Consider the following 24,130-nt stretch of genomic DNA (forward strand, 5'->3'; position numbering starts at 1 on the left):
CCACCCCTTACCCATCTCATCTACGGTCTTTTGTAAAATATTTTTGATTTGTTTGTTAGATGTTTCGGCTTGACCGCTAGTCTGAGGATGGTATGGTGTTGTGACGTTGTGTCGAACTCCATGATTGGCTAGGTACTTCCGGAAGATTTTGTCGATGAAGTGGGAACCTCCATCGCTTATAACTATCTGGGGTATACCAAAGCGAGGAAAGATTACTTCATGGAACATTCTCTTGGCATGTTTTGAATCAGCTGATCGACAAGGTAGGGTTTCTACCCATTTGGACACGTAGTCCACAGCTACTAAGATATACTCGCAATTTCCGGACATAGGGAATGGCCCCATGAAATCAATGCCCCAAACATCGAAAAGTTCTACTTGAAGATTATTTGTGAGAGGCATTTCATTTCGTGAGTTGATATTCCCATGTTTTTGACATCGGTGGCATCTCCTAACAAAGTCCTTTGTATCTTCATACATCGTTGGCCAGAAAAAGCCACTTTGCCAAATTTTAGCATGGGTTCGGAATGCTCCATAGTGTCCTCCATATGACGAGGCATGGCATCTTTCCATAATTTGAGTAGCCTCAGCCATAGGAACACACCTTCTCAAGACTCCATCGGCGCAGACTCGGAAAAGATATGGCTCATCCCAAAGGTGGAAACGACTATCGTGAAGCAACTTCCTTTTGTTTGCACCAGGTGGGACATAGCCTTTTACTATAAAGTTTACGATGTCTGCGTACCATGGATCTGCATGTGTTACCTTAAGTAGGGTGTCATCCCTTAGGTAGTCATTTATGGGAAGTTCATCATGTGTTTCCTTATATTGAAGCCTAGACAAGTGGTCGGCTATGGAATTCTCAACTCCCTTCCTATCTCGGATTTCTATGTCAAAGTCTTGGAGTAGAAGAATCCATCGAATTAGACGAGGCTTAGCATCTTTCTTAGTGAGGAGGTACTTGAGAGCAGCATGGTCTGAATAGATGATTATCTTTGCCCCCACTAAGTAAGATCTAAACTTGTCTATAGCAAAGACAACAGCTAAAAGCTCTTTTTCAGTTGTAGTGTAATTGAGCTGTGGTCCAGACAAGGTTTTGCTAGCGTAGGATATGGCATAATGCATTTTATCCTTGGTTTGTCCTAAAACGGCACCAACCGCAAAATCGCTAGCATCACACATGGTCTCAAAAGGAAGATTCCAATCAGGTGGTTGGATAATCGGGGCTGAGATGAGTGCTTTCTTAAGAGTTTGAAAAGATTCATGACACTCATCACTAAAGATGAAAGGTGCATCCTTAGCTAGGAGACTAGTTAGGGGTATAGCAATTTGAGAGAAATTCTTGATAAAGCGTCTATAGAACCCTGCATGTCCCAAAAAGCTATGGATTCCTTTCACATTCGTGGGAGGTGGAAGTTTTTCAATAACTTCAATCTTTGCTTTGTCCACCTCTATACCACGTTCGGACACTTTATGTCCTAGCACTATTCCTTCCTGAACCATAAAATGACATTTCTCCCAGTTCAGGATTAAGTGCTTTTCTTCACATCGCTGCAAGACTCTATCTAAATTCTCCAAACAATGATCGAAGGTTTTGCCATAGACGGTAAAATCATCCATGAAAACCTCCATGATCTTCTCAATTATGTCCGAGAAAATAGACATCATGCACCGTTGGAAAGAAGCTGGAGCATTGCACAATCCGAACGACATTCGTCGGTATGCATAAGTTCCATACGGGCATGTAAAGGTAGTCTTTTCTTGGTCATCTGGGTGGATTGGGATTTGGTGATATCCAGAATAACCATCAAGGAAGCAAAAGAAAGAGTGGTTTGCAAGCTGTTCCAACATTTCATCAATGAAGGGTAACGGAAAGTGATCTTTCTTTGTAGCCTTATTGAGTTTTCGATAGTCAATACACATACGCCACCCAGTGACAATTCGTTGAGGGATAAGTTCATTCTTCTTATTCCTAACGACCGTCATTCCTCCTTTCTTTGGCACTACTTGGACAGGGCTAACCCACTCACTATGTGGCATAGGATAAATAATCCTAGCACGATAGAGTTTGAGGACCTCTTTCTTAACAACCTCTCGCATAGCATTGTTAAGTCTCCGTTGTGGTTCCCTTGAAGGTGTAGAATTGGGATCAATAGGGATACGATGAGTGCAGAGAATGGGACTAATGCCCGTGAGATCCTCGAGAGAGTAGCCAAAAGCTGATCTATGTCTTTCAAGAACAGTGACAAGTTGTTGTGTTTCATAATCGGAAAGCTTGTCACTGATAATTACTGGAGTTTTTGAGTTGTTGTGCAAGAAGACATATCTAAGGCCAGAAGGAAGAGGTTTTAATTCTATCGAAGGAGGTGAGGGTAGTTCATTTTTGTCTAGCTCAACGGGTTCTATCAACTCTTCTTCTTCTTGAACAAAGTGTTCATGATTAAAGAATGGTTGGGTCATCTCCTCTTGAGTCACCATTAAGACCTCCTCAATAGGATCTGGGTCAAGTTTGGGTTCCACTATCGTGTTAATTGATCTAGCTAGAGGAACAACAATAGTGGAATTCCCAACTTTGAAGTGAAAATGACCTCGTTGTGGTTGTTCTTCTAGAAGTTTCATGATTGGTCTACCAATCAAGAGAGGAATCTCCGGTATGTCAAAAATGTGAAAATCTAGACCTATTCCAGAGTCCTTGATTCTAATAGGAACTGCCCTTAATACCCCATGGCTCTCTAGAATTAATCTAGATGGACTTTGTAAAAGTTTTTGAGATGGGGTTATGGACTCGTTGGGATAAAGAGTGCCAGCTAACTCCTTGGAAATAACATTTATCCCAACATATGGATTGTAGTGGACCTTCCTAGGGGACCCTCTAATTTGGCACAGAAGAATGGTTGAAGGAGTGATGATTCGAGCTACCTCAAGAGACAGCTCTGCTTCTGTTAGCCATTCATAACTCAGAATAGCCGAAAGGCTTTTGATGTGCTCTATGTCAACAGATTCTACTCTTAGAATGGATTGAGTGGTCCTTGCTAGAGGTCGTGTTTGGATAGGAAAATTCGAGGTGTCTACAAAAAGATCTTCCTCGAATTCAAAGGGATGCTGTAAAGGTGGTGGTTCATCATCCTTTAGTTGGTTTTGCATTCCCTTATCAGGAGGTTTCTCTACAACCAAATTAATAGGTGGATCAGGTGGAATTTCTAACTCAGTTGCAAGTTCCTCTTCTTTTGGTTTAGGATTAGGCTCGACTTCTTTTTCTTCTTCAGGAAACTCATCATAAAAGCCTGTGTAAGGGGTATTTTCAAGGATTCTTTCTAGGATAGCTCTCCCCTCATCTGTGAGTTTGTGTGTGAATGAGCCACCAGAAGCAATGTCGAGGTGAAGAGCAGCCGCCTTATTTAGACCACGATAGAAGTGGTAGTATAGTACATGGTCAGGCAGAGAAAGGTTTGGACCGGAATTGGTAAGGCTTGTGAACCTAGCCCAAGCTGCTCCTAAAGTTTCCTTCTCTCTTTGTTTGAATGTAAGAATTTCGATTCTAAGGTCAGCGATTCGAAAGAGTGGGAAGAAAGCGAGACAAAAGTTGTCCCGAAGTTCATCCCAATTTCCATTAACGCCTCCTACAGAATGAGCATACCACTTCTTTGCTCTTCCCAAAAGGGAGAACGGAAATAATTTCCATTTAAGGGTTTCTTGTGTCATGCCAGAAATAGATCGGCAAGAGCACAACTGCTCAAATTCTCTAAGGTGGGTGTATGGATCTTCATCTGCTTGCCCAGAGAAGGGTTGCTCCTGAATCATGGCTATTAGATCAGGGCCGAGGTCGTAGCCATCTGTAAGAATCGGATGTGATGATGGTGGTGGCTCTAATAACTCGCCCTTTGGAGCAAAGAATTTATAGATAGGAGTGAAATCCATGTGGTGTGGTGAAAATGGTAAGGTGAGTGTGGTAAAAAAAGGAAAAGAAAAAGGATACACGGACGACTTGGTTCGAAACTAGCACAGCTACCGTTCCCCGGCAACGGCGCCAGAAAGCTTGTTGGGTATTTTAAACGCAAACAGAAAAATCCGCAAGCGCACGGATACCGATGTAGCTTTCACCCGGGAGTATTCCAGAGTATCGATTTTCCACAGGGAACGTGAGTGTACTAATTAAGATCCAAGATCGCCCAAGGATAACTATATAATTATTTTTGGTGGGAAGAGAGGAAGTTTCCTGAGAGTTCTCTAGTTGATCTAAGAATCAAGAATTACTTCAAGATTATCTATATCGGGACATCAGAGCACTAACCACAGAAAGAGATGAGAAGGGGGCTAGGAAGGTCTGACTACGGTCCTACAAACACCGATCCGAACGAGGTGGAATACGTCGACCGTTAGGGCTGTCACTACCCTAAGGCTACCACAACAATCCGCAGGATTGGGTGCAATTCCAGGTAATTGCAAGACTAAACACCACGTCTAATCTATTAATTACTACTCTAATGTTGCAAAGATTAGAGCACTTGATGCAAGCGGGAATCCAATAAATAACTTGAATGTAAATAAAAGTAATTAAAGAACTCAGGATTATGAATTGAAGAACCTAGAGAACGATGAAGAACGAACCAGTTGCTGCAAAAGTACAATGTTGAGGAAGATCCGACAGATCCGGCTCCTCCTCCTCCGCTCTCCTCTTCTCTCTCCCTATTTTCTAGATTACAACTAGAACTAACTAGAACTAGAACTAGAGGAACTAGAACTAGAACTAGATGAACTAGAACTAGATCTAGATGAACTACAGGTAGAACTAGAAGAACTAGCGGGATCCTCTCTACTTGGATGAAGAATTGAAACCCTAGCTTTGATTCTGTAGAAGAGGTATGATCTCCAGGGGCCAGGGGGTCTGGTTTTATAGTCCCTTCAAGTGAATCTGGGCCGTCGGATCAAACCGACATTGATCGCATGGTTTTCCTTGATCCTTTAGGTCGGTGGAGCATAATCCGCGAAACGTATCCTGATTGGGCACTGTAGCTGGGCGGGCGCCCAGGAGAGTTGGGCGGGCGCCCTGCCTCCGAGCCCGATTTCCTTCCCATTCGTTCCCGTGGCTTCTGGAGTCTTCTAGATGATAGAAAATTGCGCAACACGTTAATATCTCTATGTAAACCCGACGTGTGGGCCTTTCTTCCATATTTCCTGATAACCCCCTGCAGAAATAGACAAACACCAAAACTTGTGGAATTCTGTCACATAAAACCCTAAGTCTAGGTGTTGGTTGCATTTGGATCCTTTTCCATGATTAGTTGATGGTTAAATGTGAGCATTATGGACCGTCAACATGGGTGCCGCATTTTCCCATCACTAACTAATTCTTCCTTGTGCCACCGCATCAATGAAGATGTTTCTGCTGACATATAATATCTTTGCAATCGAGGAGTAAGTGGAAAATACCTTAGGACTTTGCAAGGAGTGCGCTTGTTTGCTCCACCACTTTCGCTAGACTCGCCAATCTCTTCAGAATTTGTATCCCCTTTCATCCACCTACTCTCACCACATGTCGGGCATGTGTCCATATCAGCCAACGGCCCACGAAATAATATGCAGTCATTCACACAAGCATCGATCTTAATGTATGTCAGGCCAAGGTCACGGATAATCTTCTGTGCTTTCTTAATAGTGTCTGGGAGACAATGCCCAGGGGGGAGTGAATCTCTCCATAGGCTAAGTGTCTGCTCTGCATTCTCGTTGCTCCATCCACCACTGCACTTAAGCTGAAATAGTTTCACCATGAATGATACCTTAGTAAGATTTGAGCAACCTGGCCATAACTCTTGCTGTGCTTCTTTCAACAAATCAAAGAATTTCTTTGCACTCTCATTGGGTTCTTCATTGGTATTACCACAGCTTGCACCCCTAATTAATGCAGACACAAGATTATTGGAGGATGATGCATCATCTGGCTGGCCTACATTCAGATCACTATCATCATTCAAAATTAGGCCAGCATCAACTTTCTCTTTGCGAAAATTCTCATCAAAACCTTTAGTTAGCAAGTCCAACTGAACTTGAGGTTTTGTTTTGTACACGACTCTACGACACCTTGAACATGGACATGGTGCAGTCTCCGCAGCATAGGTGCCTTCAAACATAGTGTCAATAAATTTATCCAGACCTTCTTGCCACTCACGTGTTGACCGATCCAACATCATCCAATTCCAATCATCATCATGTGCCATTAATTCAATCTTCCAAATTTCACAAGGATTTCCTACAACACGTAAAATTGAAGGGATCATGACATTATTATAAACTTTATATATCAAATATAGAGAAAATAAAAAATCTGTGAATTTGTCAAAATTAGATTCAACAAGAACCTGATCAACGTGCGAACTGCAACCTACTCAATTTCAACATAAAACCAGGAATAATGAAAATTGGATGTGAGGCTTAACTTGATTGAAATACAAGATATACAAATTGAGGTTTGATTGCTTGACTTTTCTAATTAAAATATATTTTCTTTTCTTGAGAGATATTTCTTGGCAACATCTATCACGTCTACAAAATATATTTAAATTAAAATTTAGAAAATTAGATCAAGGTCCATGCCCTTCTGATGAACATGAACTGAGAAACTAAAACTGATCAACCATAATTTGCTAGTAGCTACTGCTTGTGCTTTAGTGCTGCTCAAAACTGCTGACCGTCTATCTGTCTCTGTCTGGGTCTAGGAGTGGGAGTGGGAAACAGCTAAAGGAACGCTCGCCTGCGCCGATGGCCTGGGATTGGGAGAGCACCGATCGCCGATCGCCTGGGACTAGGAGAGTGCCGATCGCCTGCGCCGGGATGCCGAAACTCATATTGGAGTATTACACATTAAGTCATAATAACTAATTAACAGTGCTAGACCAAGCCAAAAACAAAACAGCTAGACGTCAGCATAACCATAGTACCATTGGCTACGAATGGAATATTTTTGCACTGAACCAGAGAAATAAAAAATTGTGTGGATTAGCCAACACATGTGAATAACAATCTTGGAATAATTCCTTTGGATTATCAACAACAGCAAGTAATTTGATATAGTCAAGTACCAAATTTAGCAGTAATATATAGAGAAAAATCTTAGCAACAATGCAAGCATACGTTATTTTCTTAAATTTACACGTTGATAATCGCTGGCCAGCTGCTGATTGTCTCTCTCGTGGATGATGAAGGGTGCGAGGTGAAACTAGTTCAACGCTCTGTCCCCTCTTGCGTGCCGATGAAGGACTGGTCGGTGCTCCCTCTCCTGATCTCGTCGATGATCTGGAAGAAACTAGGGCACCAATATGCCGTAGTCGCTGCTGCAGGGAATTCAAGAGCCGTGACGACTATGGCCGTAGGGAAGGGGTGCTGCCATGACAGAGGCTTCAGGAAGGCCGTGACCACATTACCTGTTGGTGCTGGCTGTAGGGATCAGGGGGCCTCGATCATGTGCTTTGCAAGGAGACAGCTCGTGGGGGAAGAAGAGAGGCCGCAGGAGAGAAGGAGCCGCGACAGGAGCTACTGGCTGAGATCTGTACGTGATCTGTAAAATTAGATTAGATCATTTTCCAATATAACTTGTCAACGTTAATTCATATATGGTACTTTAGCTATTTCTAACTGAAAAACAGACCTAGCCTAGTGGTAGGAGCTTACTTTAAAGGCAAGAGGTCTCTGGCTCGAAACCCATGTTGTTTTAATTTTTTTGAAAAAAATATGCAGCCATTACAGAGGAAAGGCTTAGGTATTGCAATGATATAATTTTTCGTTGCTATATCATAACCTTTTTGCAATGAACAAAACTGCTATATACCACGAAACCATAATCGTTGCAACCTTAATGATTGCGACAAACTATTTTTTTTGTTGTTATATGTACCAATTTTTTGCAACGCAAGCTAATATTATATGCAACGGAACATGTTCGTGGCGATATAGATGGGCTATTGCAACAATCAAGTAAAGAGTTGCAATATCACCTTAGAATTGCAACGGAAAAAAACTTACCAGCAACGCAAATCAAATCGTGGCCACATTAATCACTTATTGCAACCGTTCAATAATTTGTTGCGATAAAACTTACTTTTTGCAACAAACTCTAGACTTGTGGCCACAAAACAATCTTCGTGGTAAAAAAAACAATATATCGCAACCAAAGTGAAAATCATTGTGATAACAACCCTTATTGCAACAAAACCTTGCCGTTGCGATAAAAAAGCGTGGTATTAGGGCTAGAAGTTAGTAGTGGGAGTTGTCATGCCTTGCTAGAGGCCACTGTCAACTATTGGGCGAGTAAGGAGTACTCAACCCATGTCTATATATACGTGAACCCATAGGGTCGCATGCTTAAGGAGCTAAAAGCCTAATACGGGTTGGACCCGAATCAGACAAGGCATAGGGTTTTCTAATTGGGCCTCCAACATGGGGCTGATTAGGGGATGTCTATATAAGAGAGTGAGGGGGCACGTCTAAGGTTAACTCACGCCATTAGGCAGCCACCACCGCTCACCCATGCTTGCGCCTAGCACTCCTCGCGGACCTAGCAGTCCGAAGAGGCGACGCTTCTTCCCCGCACGTGTGGGATATCTTAGAGGTGCTGCATCTAGAGCACAAGGACGAACCGCATGAGAGGGATTGACATGGTGGATGACTACGTATCTGCACGACACTGCTATTACACGCACGACTACACCAAGTCGCTTCCGCTGCACCTACGCATCTAGTGGTAATCCCATGATCTATAACTAGCAGTTGATCCTGTTTTATGAGGTCAAAATGTTTGTTTTCTGGCTAGCGTAGCGTCCTCATAATCCCACACAAATAGGATCGCAAGAAAACGAAGTGATAGTCGAGTGCAAGGAACCAAAAGTGGTGGTGTAGGAGGCCACCAAAGGTAGAAGAGGAAGAAGAGGAGCTTCTAGAGTGTCTGGACCATTGTCCAAGCTTGTTCGAAAAAGGCAAGCCCCAAAGCAATCTAAGTTCACTCTAATTGTGCCAACTATTTATTCATATATGATATAATGGTTATATTGTTGCATTAAGTTATAGAAGTTACTTATAGCTCTTGATGCATCAGACATCCCTTGATTATCACCACTCTTATATAACTTCTCCTATTTAGTACAGGCCCAAAGTTAATGCTTAGCTATGCTTAGTCCAGTATAAGTTGGGTGATTCCCTATCACCTGTGAGCTATAGGTGGTTACCTAAAGGGGTTGGCAATAAGTTTGTTGTTATGGTTCATAACCAAGTGTTGAGAAATAAGTTGAAATTGGGCAGAGCCTTATGGAGGTTTTGGACCATAGTGGTTCTATCTGTGTCGATTAAGGACCAGTCATTGACGGTCCTCTTGCTATGTGGAATTCGTGTCCCACATTTAACTAGGAAGATAACTTGTTCTGACCATGAAGCCGGGACACTAATTGGGCTAGGAATTGACCTAATGTATGTACCATATTGAAGTTGGTTAAGGAGGCCACGGGGGCATGATGTTGAGACCAATGTGCGTCCTAGTAGTCGGGTGACCCCTAAGTATGGTGGTGCCTGTCGAACCCATGACTTGACCAAGATAGTGCGTTTGGTGACCAAAGTGACCCTGACGGGGGAAGCATGGTTTATGTGGGAAGTAAATCACCAGCTGGATAGGAATCGATTCAAATCACCATCGCTCCTAGATAGAGAGCACTTGACTTGAGCTTCGTCATCATAGTAATGCTTATGGAACACTCAAATGGTTATGGTATGATGATGATGATGTTGGAAATGTTGCATTCAGATTGGTACTACTATTATGGGGAATCAAGTGATTGCTATAGTATAGGTGCTAATCTAGATGACATGTTAATGATTATTAAATTGAGCTAAATACCTAAAAGTTACTGACTAGGTGGCTTAAGCTTTCATGCAAAAAGTGTGTCAAGCAAGCCCACTATAAAGCCTTATATGATCCTTGGTGTCATTATTTTTGGTTTAAGACGAGTAAGTCCAGCTGAGTGTTGACACTTGCTAATACCACTTGAATACTAGGTTGTCATCCCCAGCATGGCACTAGAGTGTACTATGGTATTTATACGCACACAGATAAATCCACAAGCGCACGGATACCGTTGTAGCTTTTAACTGGTTAAAGGTTTTATCGTACCCACAGGGAAACAAGAGAACTGATCTACGCTCTAACTTAACCTAGATAGATAGGTAGGTGTCAATAGGAAAGATGGTAGAATTGAATAAGAACAATATTAAAGGTAAGATAACAATGGGTGATAATATGGGAATAGAGAGTAGAGCAATCTAGTATATGGGCGATGGTAGGAGAATAGAGACGATAACTATGGTTTCTCGACATCAATGGGGTATGTCTATTTCTGGGGCGAACCACGTGATAATAATACACCACAAAGGATGCTTATCCATAGCCGATAAACTCTAACAGTCCGGCTAACAGGAGGTGGACTACAGGGGACCAACGTAAGAGTCACCTACGCGGCCTACCAGACGATCTGGCTAGACAGGGGATATCCACAAGTAATCTAGGTCTAAGCACCACGCTTACACCTATACTACAACTCTCACCTATAGCGTCCTATATATAGATTAAAGTACTCAAAAGAGTTGTGAACCAAAACATACATGGATAGCAATTACATAATGAAATAAGAAGTAGATTACCAGAGTCATCCCATGAGCAAGCTTGATTAGAGCTTGATCATGGCGAAGTACAACCGGAGGAAGAACTGATAGGTCGGCCTCTCCTCCAATCCTCCCTCGCTCTCCATCTCGCTACTATCTAGATCTACTCTAGTTTAGAGATGAGAGGAGAGCTCTCATCTCCAAACCCTAGCTTTTGCTCTATCTATGAATAATGAATAAGGATGAAGGGGTGCCTCCTCCAGGGGCCAGGGGGTCTGCTTATATAGGCCCCTCAAGTGAATCTGGGTCGTCGGATCAAACCGATATTAATCGCACGGTTTTCCTTGATCCTTTAGGTCGGTGGAGCATGATCCGCGAAGTTGGTTCTGATTGGTGGAAAAAGTAGGGCGGGCGCCCAAGGGGGGAGGGCGGGCGCCCTACCCCCGAGCCCGCTCGGCTTCCCGTTCGTTCCCGTGGCTTCTGGACTCTTCTAGATGATAGAAAATTGTGCGGCACGTTAATATCTCTATGTAAACCCGACGTGTGGGCCTTTCCTCTACATTTCCTGATAACCCCCTGCAGAAATAGACAAACACCAAAACTCGTGGAATTTTGTCAAATAAAACCCTAAGTCTGGGTGTTGGTTGCATTTGGATCCTTTTCTTTGTTTATTTGATAATTAAATTTGGTACTTAAGGACAGTCAACAACTCCTCGAAGCTTACCTCTTGCTTGTCCCTCAGCAAAGATGGACTCAAGAGTTTCTGCAGTGGTTTCATGCCTTAAAGGTACACATGCGTTCAAACAAGATCTCATGGTTAGGGTAAACTGTTAACACTTAAAACTTACTCATTATACCTTTCACCATGGGGCTTGCAACCGTCACTTCTGTCTCGAGCAGTTAAAAGATAGAACAGTCTATTCAAGCGCTATGTCTCTTATTCTTGATTAGCTATAGCTTTGGAGTTTTCGTAAATTTTCAAAATAAAACTCAGAGATTCCTTGTATGACTCTCTCTAGTCTGTCTTTTGTTGTATTTCTGGATTCTTACCAAGGCAGTGATGGTATATGCCTTCTCTCAAAGTATGTGGTATTTGTGGTATGAGGCATAGTGATATTGCCTTCTCTCTCACCCTACTCTAATAAGGTTTTGATATCTGGAGCTCATAGGTGGGAGATAAAGTATACATACTTACAAGACATTTATTGCATAGTCAAACCATGGATCCAGAGAAACAAGTCAATAAGTCAATATCAAGATGTGCATGTGTGGCAAATGAATGATGTATGGTGATGATGGTGATAATGGTGAAAACAATGGTGAAAGTCTAATTCTACTTTTGCTCTTTTGAGAGGATACATACCTTTCTTGCACTTTGAAGCTTTTTGAGGAGAATGAGATGCTCTATATTTTGTTTTTCTTTTCACTCAGGTGGGTATCTTGTACCCCTAATTCTACTATCGGACACTTGTCCATTTTTACCTCTCGTCTCACTTTTTTTTATTTTTTTTTTATTTTTTTCGAGGTTCCGGGCACTTGCCCCTTTTTATTTCCTCATATTTATTTTTTTTCAGAGCACTCACCCTCCTGGAATAATGTAGCAAGTGGTACTAACCAAAATATCTTGAGTATTTATTTCATGCGGAATAATAGGGATAGGATAATGTTTTTGGCTATTCTCTCCTTGATAGGAGTAGAATAATTTTGGGTGAATCTAGAGATGGAAAGGAGTGGATATATGTGGATGCGTACTTCCGGAGTAGAAGCAGCATGTATGAGTGAATGTGTAAGTGAATCTTGATTTTAACCGCATGACAAGCTCCTAAGGGTCTACACAGCTTGACCACACTCAATGCTCATAATCAGTGAAAATTAAATGTATGGTTCATAGTCTAATAAGCATGTATTTATGGCTATGCATCATGCAACATTTTAAAGATTTTCAAAGATAAAATTCTCCAGAATTCTAGCATCTCTAGGAATAGATAAACAGCAGCTCAACCTTCCCATATCATATCCGTTAATGACTTAGACTTTAGATCAAGTACTCTTCCCACAAGTTCAGATTTAGAGCAAATCTTAATTCATAACAGTCATACCTAAACTTGAGAGAGAATTCAATTTTGAGAACTAATCATGGCAGAGCAACTATTCATCATTTCCTTGTGAGAGCTTACCATGAGGGTTCATATCACACTTTGTTTATTTATGTATTTAGCAAACTAAGCGAAGATGTATATATAAGCACAAAAATCTTTATTTGGATTTTTATGATTATACATCTTTTTATTATTTGAGTAAAGTATAAACGCGAGTAGAAACACTTAGCTGGATATATGGGGGTGCTCTCCCCCAAGCTGGATTTTGACGTAATTTCTTCTGATGTAGCTAGCAGGTGGCGGAGGTGTATTTGAAAGTCGGCAGCACCCTGACAGCGATTAGGATGTCCTCCGTCTGCTAGTCTTCCTTGATCCTTGAATTCTGTGGAGCTCAAATAGACAACAAAGCTTTGTGGAACTAGTTAAGTGTTAGCATAAATATCTAGCCTTTATCATGTTGAGCTTCCTCTAAAAAATATTACTCTCTTTGGTAGGATCATAAATTTATTTTTATATTTTCATTTCTATAGGACAGGAATATATTTTTTTATTTTTACGCCACCACAGTGAATGTACTTGTGGGTTTTATGCCACGAGCATACTGACATGGGGCTTACTATTTTTAACATTTTTATTTTCTTTTCAAGATAGCATGATTAACTAATAAGCTATTTAAGGAAAGTAAATAATTTAAGAGAAAAGGGAATGCAGAAAGGATAAATATGTATCGATTTTACCTTTCGGCGAGGGTTCAATGTTTTAAATCTTCTAAACAAGACTTCTCACCGTGTTCATTCTTTAGGTGCGTCATTTGATTCAGGTGCGGACCTTGACGTCTGCACCTCTTGATACGGTGTCACCCATGTTCTTCGTTTGCCCAGCAGTTCGAAGTGCGGCATTGGCAGTATCTTGCTCAGTGTGTTTGTACTCGTAGATCCAGGTCCTTCACTTGGTGGAATCTAGGAGTTGTAAAACTCCACCATATTTTGCTCCAAGTGTACGTGCTCATAGAGACAAGGCAGAGATCAAGTGCATGGGTCCTGTTGGTTGAAAACACCAACAGAACCAAAAGTATATTTATTCTTCTCTATCCTTAAGCATAGGGAGCAAGTCAAAGTTGATGGGTGATAAGTTCATGAGTGTAACAGAAACAAAAGTTTATTCTTCTCTATCCTTAAGCATAGGGAGCAAGTCAAAGTTGATGGGTGATAAGTTCATGAGTGTAGCATTTAAAACATTTGTCAGATCAGATGGAAAGATAATCTATCTATATTTATGTTTTTTATATATCTTCCAAAGATTGAGTGTGCAACATTTTAGCTCATATGATTAGGAGGGTGGGATCATGGAGGTAGTACTAGGAACAAAGATTAAAGGACTAAACATGCTAAATCAGTTGGGTTGGTTAATTTGAAGTTATAAATAATACATGTTTGTCTCTTTATTTATGTGAACACTAGAACCAAAGAGAAGCTTATAAAAGTGATAGTCAAGTACCTTAAGATGTTACCTTACTTGAAGAGTGATGGTACAGTATCACCTTGTGGAAGCTTTCCTTTCTTAGCAGTTGTGCATCGTGTTTGTGGCACCCTCCAAGGATCATCTCTTATGAGCTACGTCTTCCTTGTGTAAATTGTTAAACTTGATGTGTCTCTCTCTTTGTCTCCAATGTGAGTTTATCTCAGGACTTTCCAGGTCGATATTGAAAGTTTTCCAGTAGGGGTTAGTACAACAAAATATCCAATATCTACTATAGCATACTATCGGCTCAAAAATCAACCTAGACACCATGTCTAATTTGATTTAGGAGGGCATTTTAACCTAAAGCACCATGCTTAATTTAAAATCCCTTGGAAGTATGATCATCATTCCTAAACTAAGCACCATGCTTATTTAAGAGATAACTGAAACTACTCCAAACCTAGACATATACTAAAGCAAATAAAGGTAGCATGAGAGCATTTATAGAGATCTACTCAAGTGGAGATGAAGTAGTGTGATTAGTATTTAACAAATTAAGCATGTCTCAAAGGTAGGGACAACCAACATAGCAACATGGCAAATGATATTTTTATGTAAAGTACTCCCCCAAGCTTGAATTTTGCAAAATTCAAGTTTGGATGAATTTTATTCAGTGTTGCATGATGATTGGTTGGACATACCTTGTGCTTGTCATTCATCCGATCTTCTTGCTCCAATCCTGGAAAGGTTAGTGACAAGAATACCCAAAGGAATATTTTTACAATTATCCTTATATGCTCAATAAAAGGTAATGTTGCAAATAATTAAAAGCTCATGTTACGATCTGACCAGTGCTCATTTTAGGACACTAAGCTTGTCCTTGGGAAACCATCAATTTGTGTCGACGAAGTGGTTTCCCTTCCAACACTGACCTATATCAAGATCAACTCAACGAGATTTGCAATATTTATTATAGACATATGCATCGACAACTGTGGTTGGAGATCTCAAATTTGGTGATGTTTGAGAGACCAATAGATTGGGAAGATGTTGTATATGATCATGGAGTAAACGAAGTGGCTATGAAATAAATTTCATGCTCGTTAATGTTATCTTCATCTCTAATCTAAATGTTCGGAGTTTCGCCTAGATTGGTCTCACCTATGTCCTCTTCTGTGGTTGGATAAATCTCATCTTCAAAGGGAGTCAAGAATTCACCATTTGAAATTGAACCAAAGTCAGAATCCATTAAGGCTTCTTCCTTATCGATCCATTTAGAACTTGTGATCAAGAAAGGGGAGGTGTTAGAATTTTCTATATGGCTTAGCTCTCCTTCTATGACATTACTTGACATGTTATCCTCATGGTCTTTATGACTCCTATGGTTTGATCGGCTTGATGGATTGCTAGGATCATCATGAGACTGAAAAGGAGAGGGATAAGAGGGGTCTCTAAGGTTAAGGATGGATTTAGAATTTGTGAACATGGAAGGGGAGCAGCTAGAATCTTCTATATGGTTTAGCTCTCCTTCACTTGATATGTCATCCTCGACTTCTTTATAACAGGAACTAGGACATTCTCTAAGAGAACCATTATTGCAAGGATTTGAATTATCCCTGCTTGAAGGTCTCTTATGGAACCAGAAGTCTAAACCATCAGCATCTGAAATATTTATGGTCGGAATTCCTTCCTCCCTTGGAGAATTTTGGGGTATTGATGGTTTAGGATCGATAGCTAAAGTTTGGTATTGAAGTGGTTGTGATCTGGCTATTGAAACTTCTTCTTCTTGTCTAGGAACTGGTTCTTTCTCTTTCTCAGGGATATAAATGCTAGGAAACTTTCCACTCAATGAATCAATTAAATCCCTAGCTTCACTAGCAGGTAGGTGATAGAAGGATCCTCTAGAGGATGTATTCAAGGTTTGCTTATTTTCCCTACTAAGGCCCTCAAAAAAGTGAATTAGAAGAACTTCTTCTGGAATAGAAAGCTTTGGGCCAGTGAGAGTAAGGTTAATAAAGCGGACCCATAATTTACCAAGAGATTCTTCTTCCAGTTGTCTAAAAGAAATAATCTCATGCCGAAGTTCTGCCACTTTGGAGATTGGAAAATATTTAAAAAGAAAACTATTATATAACTCCTTCCAATCTCCATGAACACTCCCTACTTTGAGTTTGTACCAATGTCTAGCTTTTTCCTGTTAAAGAGAATTGAAAGAACTTCCATTTAAGGGTCTCATCGGACATGCCTTCTATGCGAAGGAGGTCACAAAATCGATAAAACTCTCTTAAGTGTGTGTATGGGTTTTCCTCACCTTCTCCTGAGAAAGGTTGTTTTTGAACAAATTCTATGTATTCGGGGTCTATCTCAAAACTAGATGCTATGATAGGCTTTGAAGATTTTGGTGGTTCGAGATATGTGCCCGTAGGTCTATGAAATTCATAGATAGACATGTTTGAATTCATGATAGACCAGAGATCAAGGATTAGATAAGAAGAAAGAATAGCAGAGATAAGGCAAAAGATAAAAGGAAAAGTATATTTTTTTATTTTTTTTAGAAAATGATTAAGCTAGTTCGTAGTCAACTCAGCAACCGTTTCCCCGACAACGGCGCCAAAAAGCTTGTTGACACTTGCTAATACCACTTGAATACTAGGTTGTCATCCCCAGCATGGCACTAGAGTGTACTATGGTATTTATACGCACACAGATAAATCCGCAAGCGCACGGATACCGTTGTAGCTTTTACCCGGTTAAAGGTTTTATCGTATCCACATGGGAAATAGGAGAACTGATCTACGCTGTAACTTAACCTAGATAGATAGGTAGGTGTAAATAGGAAATATGGTAGAATTGAATAAGAACAATATTAAAGGTAAGATAACAATAGGTGATAATATGGGAATAGAGAGTAGAGCAATCTAGTATATGGGCGATGGTAGGAGAATAGAGAGGATAACCATGGTTTCTCTACTTCAAAGAGGTATGTCTATGTCTGGGGCGAACCACGTGATAAGAATACACCACAAAGGATGCTTATCCATAGGCCGACAAACTCTACCAGTCCTGCTAACACGAGGTGGACTACAGGCGACCAACGTAACTGTCACCTACGCGGCCTACCACACAATCCGGCTAGACAGGGGATATCCACAAGTAATCTAGGTCTAAGCACCACGCTTACACCTATACTACAACTCTCACCTATAGCGTCCTATAGATTAAAGTACTCAAAAGAGTTGTGAACCAGAACATACATGGATAGTAATTGCATAATGATATAAGAAGTAGATTACTAGAGTCATCCCATGAGCAAGCTTGATTAGAGCTTGATCATGGCGAAGTACAACCGGAGGAAGAACCGACAGGTCGGCCTCTCCTCCAATCCTCCCTCGCTCTCCATCTCGCTACTATCTAGATCTACTCTAGTTTAGAGATGAGAGGAGAGCTCTCATCTCCAAAACCTAGCTTTTGCTCTATCTATGAATAATGAATAAGGATGAAGGGGTGCCTCCTCCAAGGGCCAGGGGGTCTGTTTATATAGTCCCCTCAAGTGAATCTGGGCCGTCGGATCAAACCGACATTAATCGCACGGTTTTCCTTGATCCTTTAGGTCGGTGGAGCATGATCCGCGAAGTTGGTTCTGATTGGTGGAAAAAGTAGGGCGGGCGCCCAAGGGGGGAGGGCGGGCGCCCTGCCCCCGAGCCCGCTCGGCTTCCCGTTCGTTCCCGTGGCTTCTGGAGTCTTCTAGATGATAGAAAATTGCGCGTCACGTTAATATCTCTATGTAAACCCGACATGTGGGCCTTTCCTCCATATTTCCTGATAACCCCCTGTAGAAATAGACAAACACCAAAACTCGTGGAATTCTGTCAGATAAAACCCTAAGTCTGTGTGTTGGTTGCATTTGGATCCTTTTCTTTGTGTATTTGATAATTAAATTTGGTACTTAAGTACCGTCAACACTGAGTACCTACTCATACTCAAGGCTTTATTCCCATGTTGTTTTACAGATGGCCAATGGTACTATGAGTATTGCATTAACTACCTCTACCCAGCTATTGGTGATGCATAGACCAATCTTTTGCTGTTGTGGGATGATCAAACTTTGGCATTGTAATTGGACTAAGTGTGTGTGTGTGGATTGAAAACTATTTGCTTCCGCTATCACTTTAAGACTTGGTATTGTAATAACTTTATTTGAATTTTGATGTAATTGACTCATTTGTCAACTTTATGTAATGTATGGACGACGACCGCTGAACTTATTATGATCTTGGTTATATGGTTAAAAAGTTTGAGATCCTTTGAGATTTCATGGACTGCCAGAATTATATGGGCTTAAGACTGATGGTTTGACTACAAAATTGGTCGCTGTTAGACTTAATCTCTTATAATTTGGGTAGTTATGTTAACACGACCATCTTGGGAAATGATGATACATCAGAAAGGGTCATGAAATTTCTATCAACTATGAAAAAAGAGTCATTTGATAGAAAGACTACAAATGTTGACTCATATTTCTCTGTAATGATTGCCAAAATCCTTAAAAATGATCCAGATCCAAAGACCATGGCAGAGTGCAAAACGTGCTCGGACTGGAACCAATGGAAGTATGCAATCCAAGCAGAAATATTCTTGCTCGCAAAAGGGTAGGTATTCTCTCAAGTAATATGTACACCTCCACAAGTATTCCCTATGGGATTAAGTGGATTTTCATTCAAAAGTGAGACGAGAGTAATGAGGTGGTGAGACACAAAGTGAGGTTTGTAGCACAAGGGTTCATGCAGAGACCTAGCATTGACTTCAGTGAAACATACTCTTCAATCATGGGTGCAATAACATTCCAATAGTTAATCTATCTAGCCATACAAAATTGTCTATCTGTGTAGTTGATGCACGTAGTGGCTGCATATCTCTATGAGTCACTTGATTCAGACATATACATGAAGGTTCATGATGGAATCCCAATACCGAATCAAAACACAAGCTTCAACATGTATTGTGTAAAGCTACGTAAATCACTCTTTGGCTTAAAATAGTCAAGAAGAATGTGGTATAACTAACTCAGTGAGTACCTTCAGTAGCAGGGCTACTCCAATAGTGATGATTGCCCATGTGTCTTCAACAAGAGATCCCAAACGGAGTTTTGCATCATATTGGTGTATGTTGATGATCTAAACATCATCAATCTCAAACAAGATATTGATGAGGCATGCAATCATCTTAAGAGAGAGTTCGAGTTGAAGGATTTCGACAAAACCAATTCTACTTAGGCCTATAGCTTGAGCATCTTTCAACTGGAATCTTTGTGCACCAAAGTGCATATTTCTAGAAAGTATTGGAGAGATTCAATATAGACAAAGCATATCCTTCCGAAACCCCCATGGTTGTTCGATCTTTATACTACAAGAAGGGTGAGGCTTTTTGACGTTCTAATAGGTCATAATTTATAGAATTTACGTCACTACTTCAATTTTTTGATGTCCAGATGATGAAAATCCAAACATCAAAAAGCCATAGTCACAAAATTATTATATGACATTTGTTTTGCTTAATGTCATAAGTATATGATGTCTGATTTTTGTGTCATATAATCATATGACATTGGTTTAGTGTTATTAAATCCTAGGCCATGCCACATGGGCAAGTGCCACGTCGGATCAATTGCTGACATGGCACGAAGGAAAAAACGTCAAAAATAAAATTTCGCCTGCTAGAGCCCATATACCATGTAGTTGTCTTTCAGCCCATTTAGCCTTTTTAGTCCACAAATTTTAGCCTATATTTTATTCTAGCCCACTGATTTCAGCCCATATTTTTTTCTAGCCCACGAATTTCAATCAAATTTTTTTCCTAACCTTAACAATTTGGCTCATATCTTTTTCCCAACCAAAAGAATTCAGCCCACCCTATTTCCAGCTCATAGAATCTAGCCCATCAATACAATTCAGCCCAACTTTTTTCCCCAATACACAAAATACAATTCAGCCCATAATTCAACCCATACAATATCCAGCCCACATACAATTCAGCCATTGTCGAGGGTGTCAATAGGGGGGACACCAACAAACATTCATAACGGAAAGATCCAAAGACATGTCGAGGATCAGACTCGACAATCCAGTACAAACACAGGTACACCAAAGCCATAGCTCGACCCACAACGTGATATCGACCCTAGCCTCAAATATAGAAATACGGTCGAGCGAATGATCCAGGGCTCGATAGTCAACGACTGTCGATTACTGAAAGGGCATCGAGTGAATCGGTGGGCCTCAAGCGCAAAAGCGTTCCCCCGTAGCCTGTCGTGGGTATAGAAGCCAGGACATTTAATGTGGCTGAAATGCTCCCACCTAACCAGACAGTCACGAGAAGCGTGATAGGGGAACGTGCACCTGTCAAATCCCCACTTTTCCAGCTTTATCCTCAAGAAATGAAAAGTACAAACCGGCACAGTACAGTAGGCGTAATATCCCATCAAGACACCCCTCAAGACGTTAAGGTCACCGCTCCTGCATAACAAAGTCGCCTGTGCCGCCGGAGCCTTGAGCATGCACGCACCTTCCCAGGGAAGGATTGAACGATAGAAGTCAACGCTCTAACCACTCTAGTCATGACGACAGTCCCGACGTACAAGCGTGCTCATGCCCAAGCCAATACCAGACGACATATAGGAGATAAGATCAGGAAACACACGCGCCATCATCACCAAAGTACCCTGTAACAAGATGGCTCGAGGCCACGCCGGTACGGAGGTCTCGAGTAGGTCAGTGTCATACCCCTATCGAGGCCTACACAAAACACCTATACCCTGTAACCTAAGCCTCCCCTTGGAACTATAAAAGGGGACGCTGGGGGCATCACAAGCAAGAAGAACAACATATGTAGAACATGATTCATACATCACCACAACCAACTAGGACTTAGAACCCCCGGTTGGATCCACTTGTATTCGCCCCTGTACAAGCACTTAGGTGCAAGATAATACACACTCTCCCCCCCCCCCACCGCGGGACGTAGGGCCTTCCTTTGCCCGAACCAGGATAAACCCTTGTGTCATTCTTGCATAACCATCCAAAAAAGGGAGCACGCATACAAATTCACTCGTTGGTGTTACCCCCGGGGTTAAAACACCGAAAGTTGGCGCGCTAGGTAGGGGTCATATGTGTTACTGACGATTTCCCATTTTTTCCGATGGCTACCCACGTTTCACCGATCCCACGCTCCACGGTGATCTGGTTTGGGAGCCTTGAGTTCATGTCCACCGGCTTCGGCTACGACATGATCCAGCTCTCAGTCAGAGGACCTGGAGGGGCTCGCATCATGCCCGCACGATCGAAGGCCCCATGGTGGCCTCATCACCACGCTTCCCCACATAGGAGGAGGCATGATCAGCATCATCACCACCCCACCGCTGCTGCACGATCGTCGCCTCGTGTCCAACAAGCCAACCTCCCCGCAAAGGGGCTGATAGCCTCGCGTGTCGAGACAGCCGTTACGACGGCTAGCCAGCGGAGCGGCCACCTGACGGCACCAAGGGACAACGTACCCCGTGCACCATCACCGCCAGCTGCCCTACTACCACATGGCTTGTTCGCCACTAGGCGGATGCTCCCATTCGGCTTGGACAACGCCACAACATCGCTCGCTAGGACAATATGTCTATGCGCCAGCACGTGCGTGGAGCGGCCACTAGCCCTCCCACGCAACATGGGGACGCGAGAGGAAGCTCAATAGGTGCATGAATGTCCAGGCTTTCCCTAGATACGTAGGCCTCGACGCCTGGGACCTGGGCGACACACCCTCACCACGCTCAGGCAGCAGTTGGCGGAGGAGTGGTGCGGACGCTTCTACACTGCCGAGCTAGATCCTAACTCCGAGTCCGATAGCTACGATCCCACAAGAGACTGCTTCAACATCGACGGAGCTGTAGCTACCATGGATGACATGGAGGATGCCGCCGCTGCAGCTCGAGCCCCAGCAGCAGGGGGAAACCCTAGGACACCTGGGAATGGGGAACAGGCGGACCTACCCCCTCAGGACGACAAGGCCGCACACCTTGCGCAGTTACACGAGCTAAAGGCCAAGCTCGACAAAGACCGAGAATGCGTCAATCAGCTAGAGCGGGCCCTCGAGTAGGACCAACCGCACCCACACGGCGGGGGTGCGCATGGACGTGCATGAGACGTGTACCGCTAGATCGTTGGGGATGAAGAGCCTGAGCAACTCATCAGTCGCTTCCCTTGAGCCGGTCGAACATCATGGCAGCAACCATGCTGCTACACAACATGCCTAAACCCTCGAACTCCCAGGCACGACGCATTCAGGACGAGGTGCAAGGTTTGCTCCACGTGGCAGCAGCTCAGTAGGCCGAGAGTTCGGCTTCTCGACGACGAGGGGCGGCCACAGAAAAGCGCCCTGAGCCAGCTCAAAACGAGAGGAAAGTGTCGGTTCACCAGGAGCCACCACCTCGAGGCAAGAATACATTGCCGATCTAGGAGCATCTCGTTGAAAATCGAGGTCCTCACGATGCTCAACACGACATCAATGAGCATCGAAGCTGCAAACATGGGGACGCTGAGGAGCGGGGCTACCGCACCCATCGCGGCGGACGCTATGACAACGACGAGGATCGAATGGTTCTAGAGCCACCGGGCCCTCGAGTCTTCAGCAAGGCGATTAACAATACGCCGCTGCCAAGCCCATTCCGACCCCCACCATCATCACCAAGTACAATAGCGAAACCAAGCCAGAACTATGGTTGGTGGATTTCCGTCTGGCATGCCAGCTAGGGGGCGCTTGAGGGGACGATCGAGCCATCATCTGGGAGCTCCCACTTTTCCTCTCCGACACTGCCAGTAGGTGGCTCGAGGAACTCTCGGACAACCAAATCCACGACTGGACTGATCTAGTTTGGGTGTTCGAGGGAAACATTAAGGGGACCTACATCCACCCCGGCAATTCATGGGACCTCAGCAAGTGCAAGCAGAAATCTAGAGAATCCCTTCGAGAGTACGCTTGATGCTTCTCCAAACAGCACACGGAGCTCCCGCACATCTCCGACCATGACGTCATTCTGGCGTTCGTCTCAGGCACCTCCTGTAAGGATTTGGTGTGCGAGTTGGGTCGAAATCGACCACAAACCATCGACGAGCTGATGGACGTAGTGGCAAACTACACCGCCGGCGAGGGGTAATCTGTTGGTAGTCATTATAGACCAATCATATACAGCCACCTTGATCCAAAAGGAGAAGAAGCAATCATATTATATACACACATGCATTTTATTACTAACAAGTTCCACTTGTACCATAGTTATTATATTTTGCAGGAATTATAGTGCAACAAGTGAAAATGTGCCATACCACGAAGAAAGCGCAAAGTACCAAAAGACATATTCAAAAATGCGCAAACCAAGAAAATAGAGAAAGGCCCGAACAACGCAGAACTGTGTCTGATCGTAACCACGGGAGAGATCCAGGCCTAGAGCAAAACCGACCACGCGAAGGCGGTGGCCAGGGGGTCCCACCCAGGGTGCGGCTGCACCCTGGTGCAGGCGCACCCCTAGAGGCGGCAAATCGGGCCCATCTTTCTCAGGCGGTTGCATGCCACCATGCATAGGACGGTTTCACCTACTACCAAATTTAGATGCGACGAACCGTCCTAGTTCCACTATAAAAAGAGAGGCACTCCCCCTTTTCAACACACAAATCATTTGGAGTCAATACACCTCTCACTTGTATCTTTAGTCTAGATTTGTAGTAGATCAAGGCAAGAGCTAGCAAGGAGAGCTTGTCTCCTTGGAAGAAAGGATCTTCTTGGTATCAATAATATTCAATCTTATTCCATGAGCAAGTTCTATTCATCTTTATATGATTATGCATATGAACTAGAATATAGTTGTGTTCTTATCATGTTCATAGTATATGAAC

At 42.7% G+C, this 24,130-nt stretch overlaps 1 protein-coding gene across 1 annotated transcript in view; it reads right to left on the bottom strand.

Annotated features, from left to right (window-relative positions):
• Positions 1–21,910, bottom strand: part of LOC110437246 — a 32,310-nt gene extending 10,400 nt beyond the window's left edge. Inside the window, exon 1 of the mRNA XM_021465625.1 lies at positions 21,748–21,910. Within this exon, the coding sequence (XP_021321300.1) occupies positions 21,748–21,910 (163 nt within the window). The remainder of the gene's footprint in view (positions 1–21,747) is intronic.

This window comes from Sorghum bicolor, chromosome 7 (genome assembly GCF_000003195.3).
Source record: "Sorghum bicolor cultivar BTx623 chromosome 7, Sorghum_bicolor_NCBIv3, whole genome shotgun sequence".
NCBI classification, from domain to species: Eukaryota; Viridiplantae; Streptophyta; class Magnoliopsida; order Poales; family Poaceae; genus Sorghum; species Sorghum bicolor.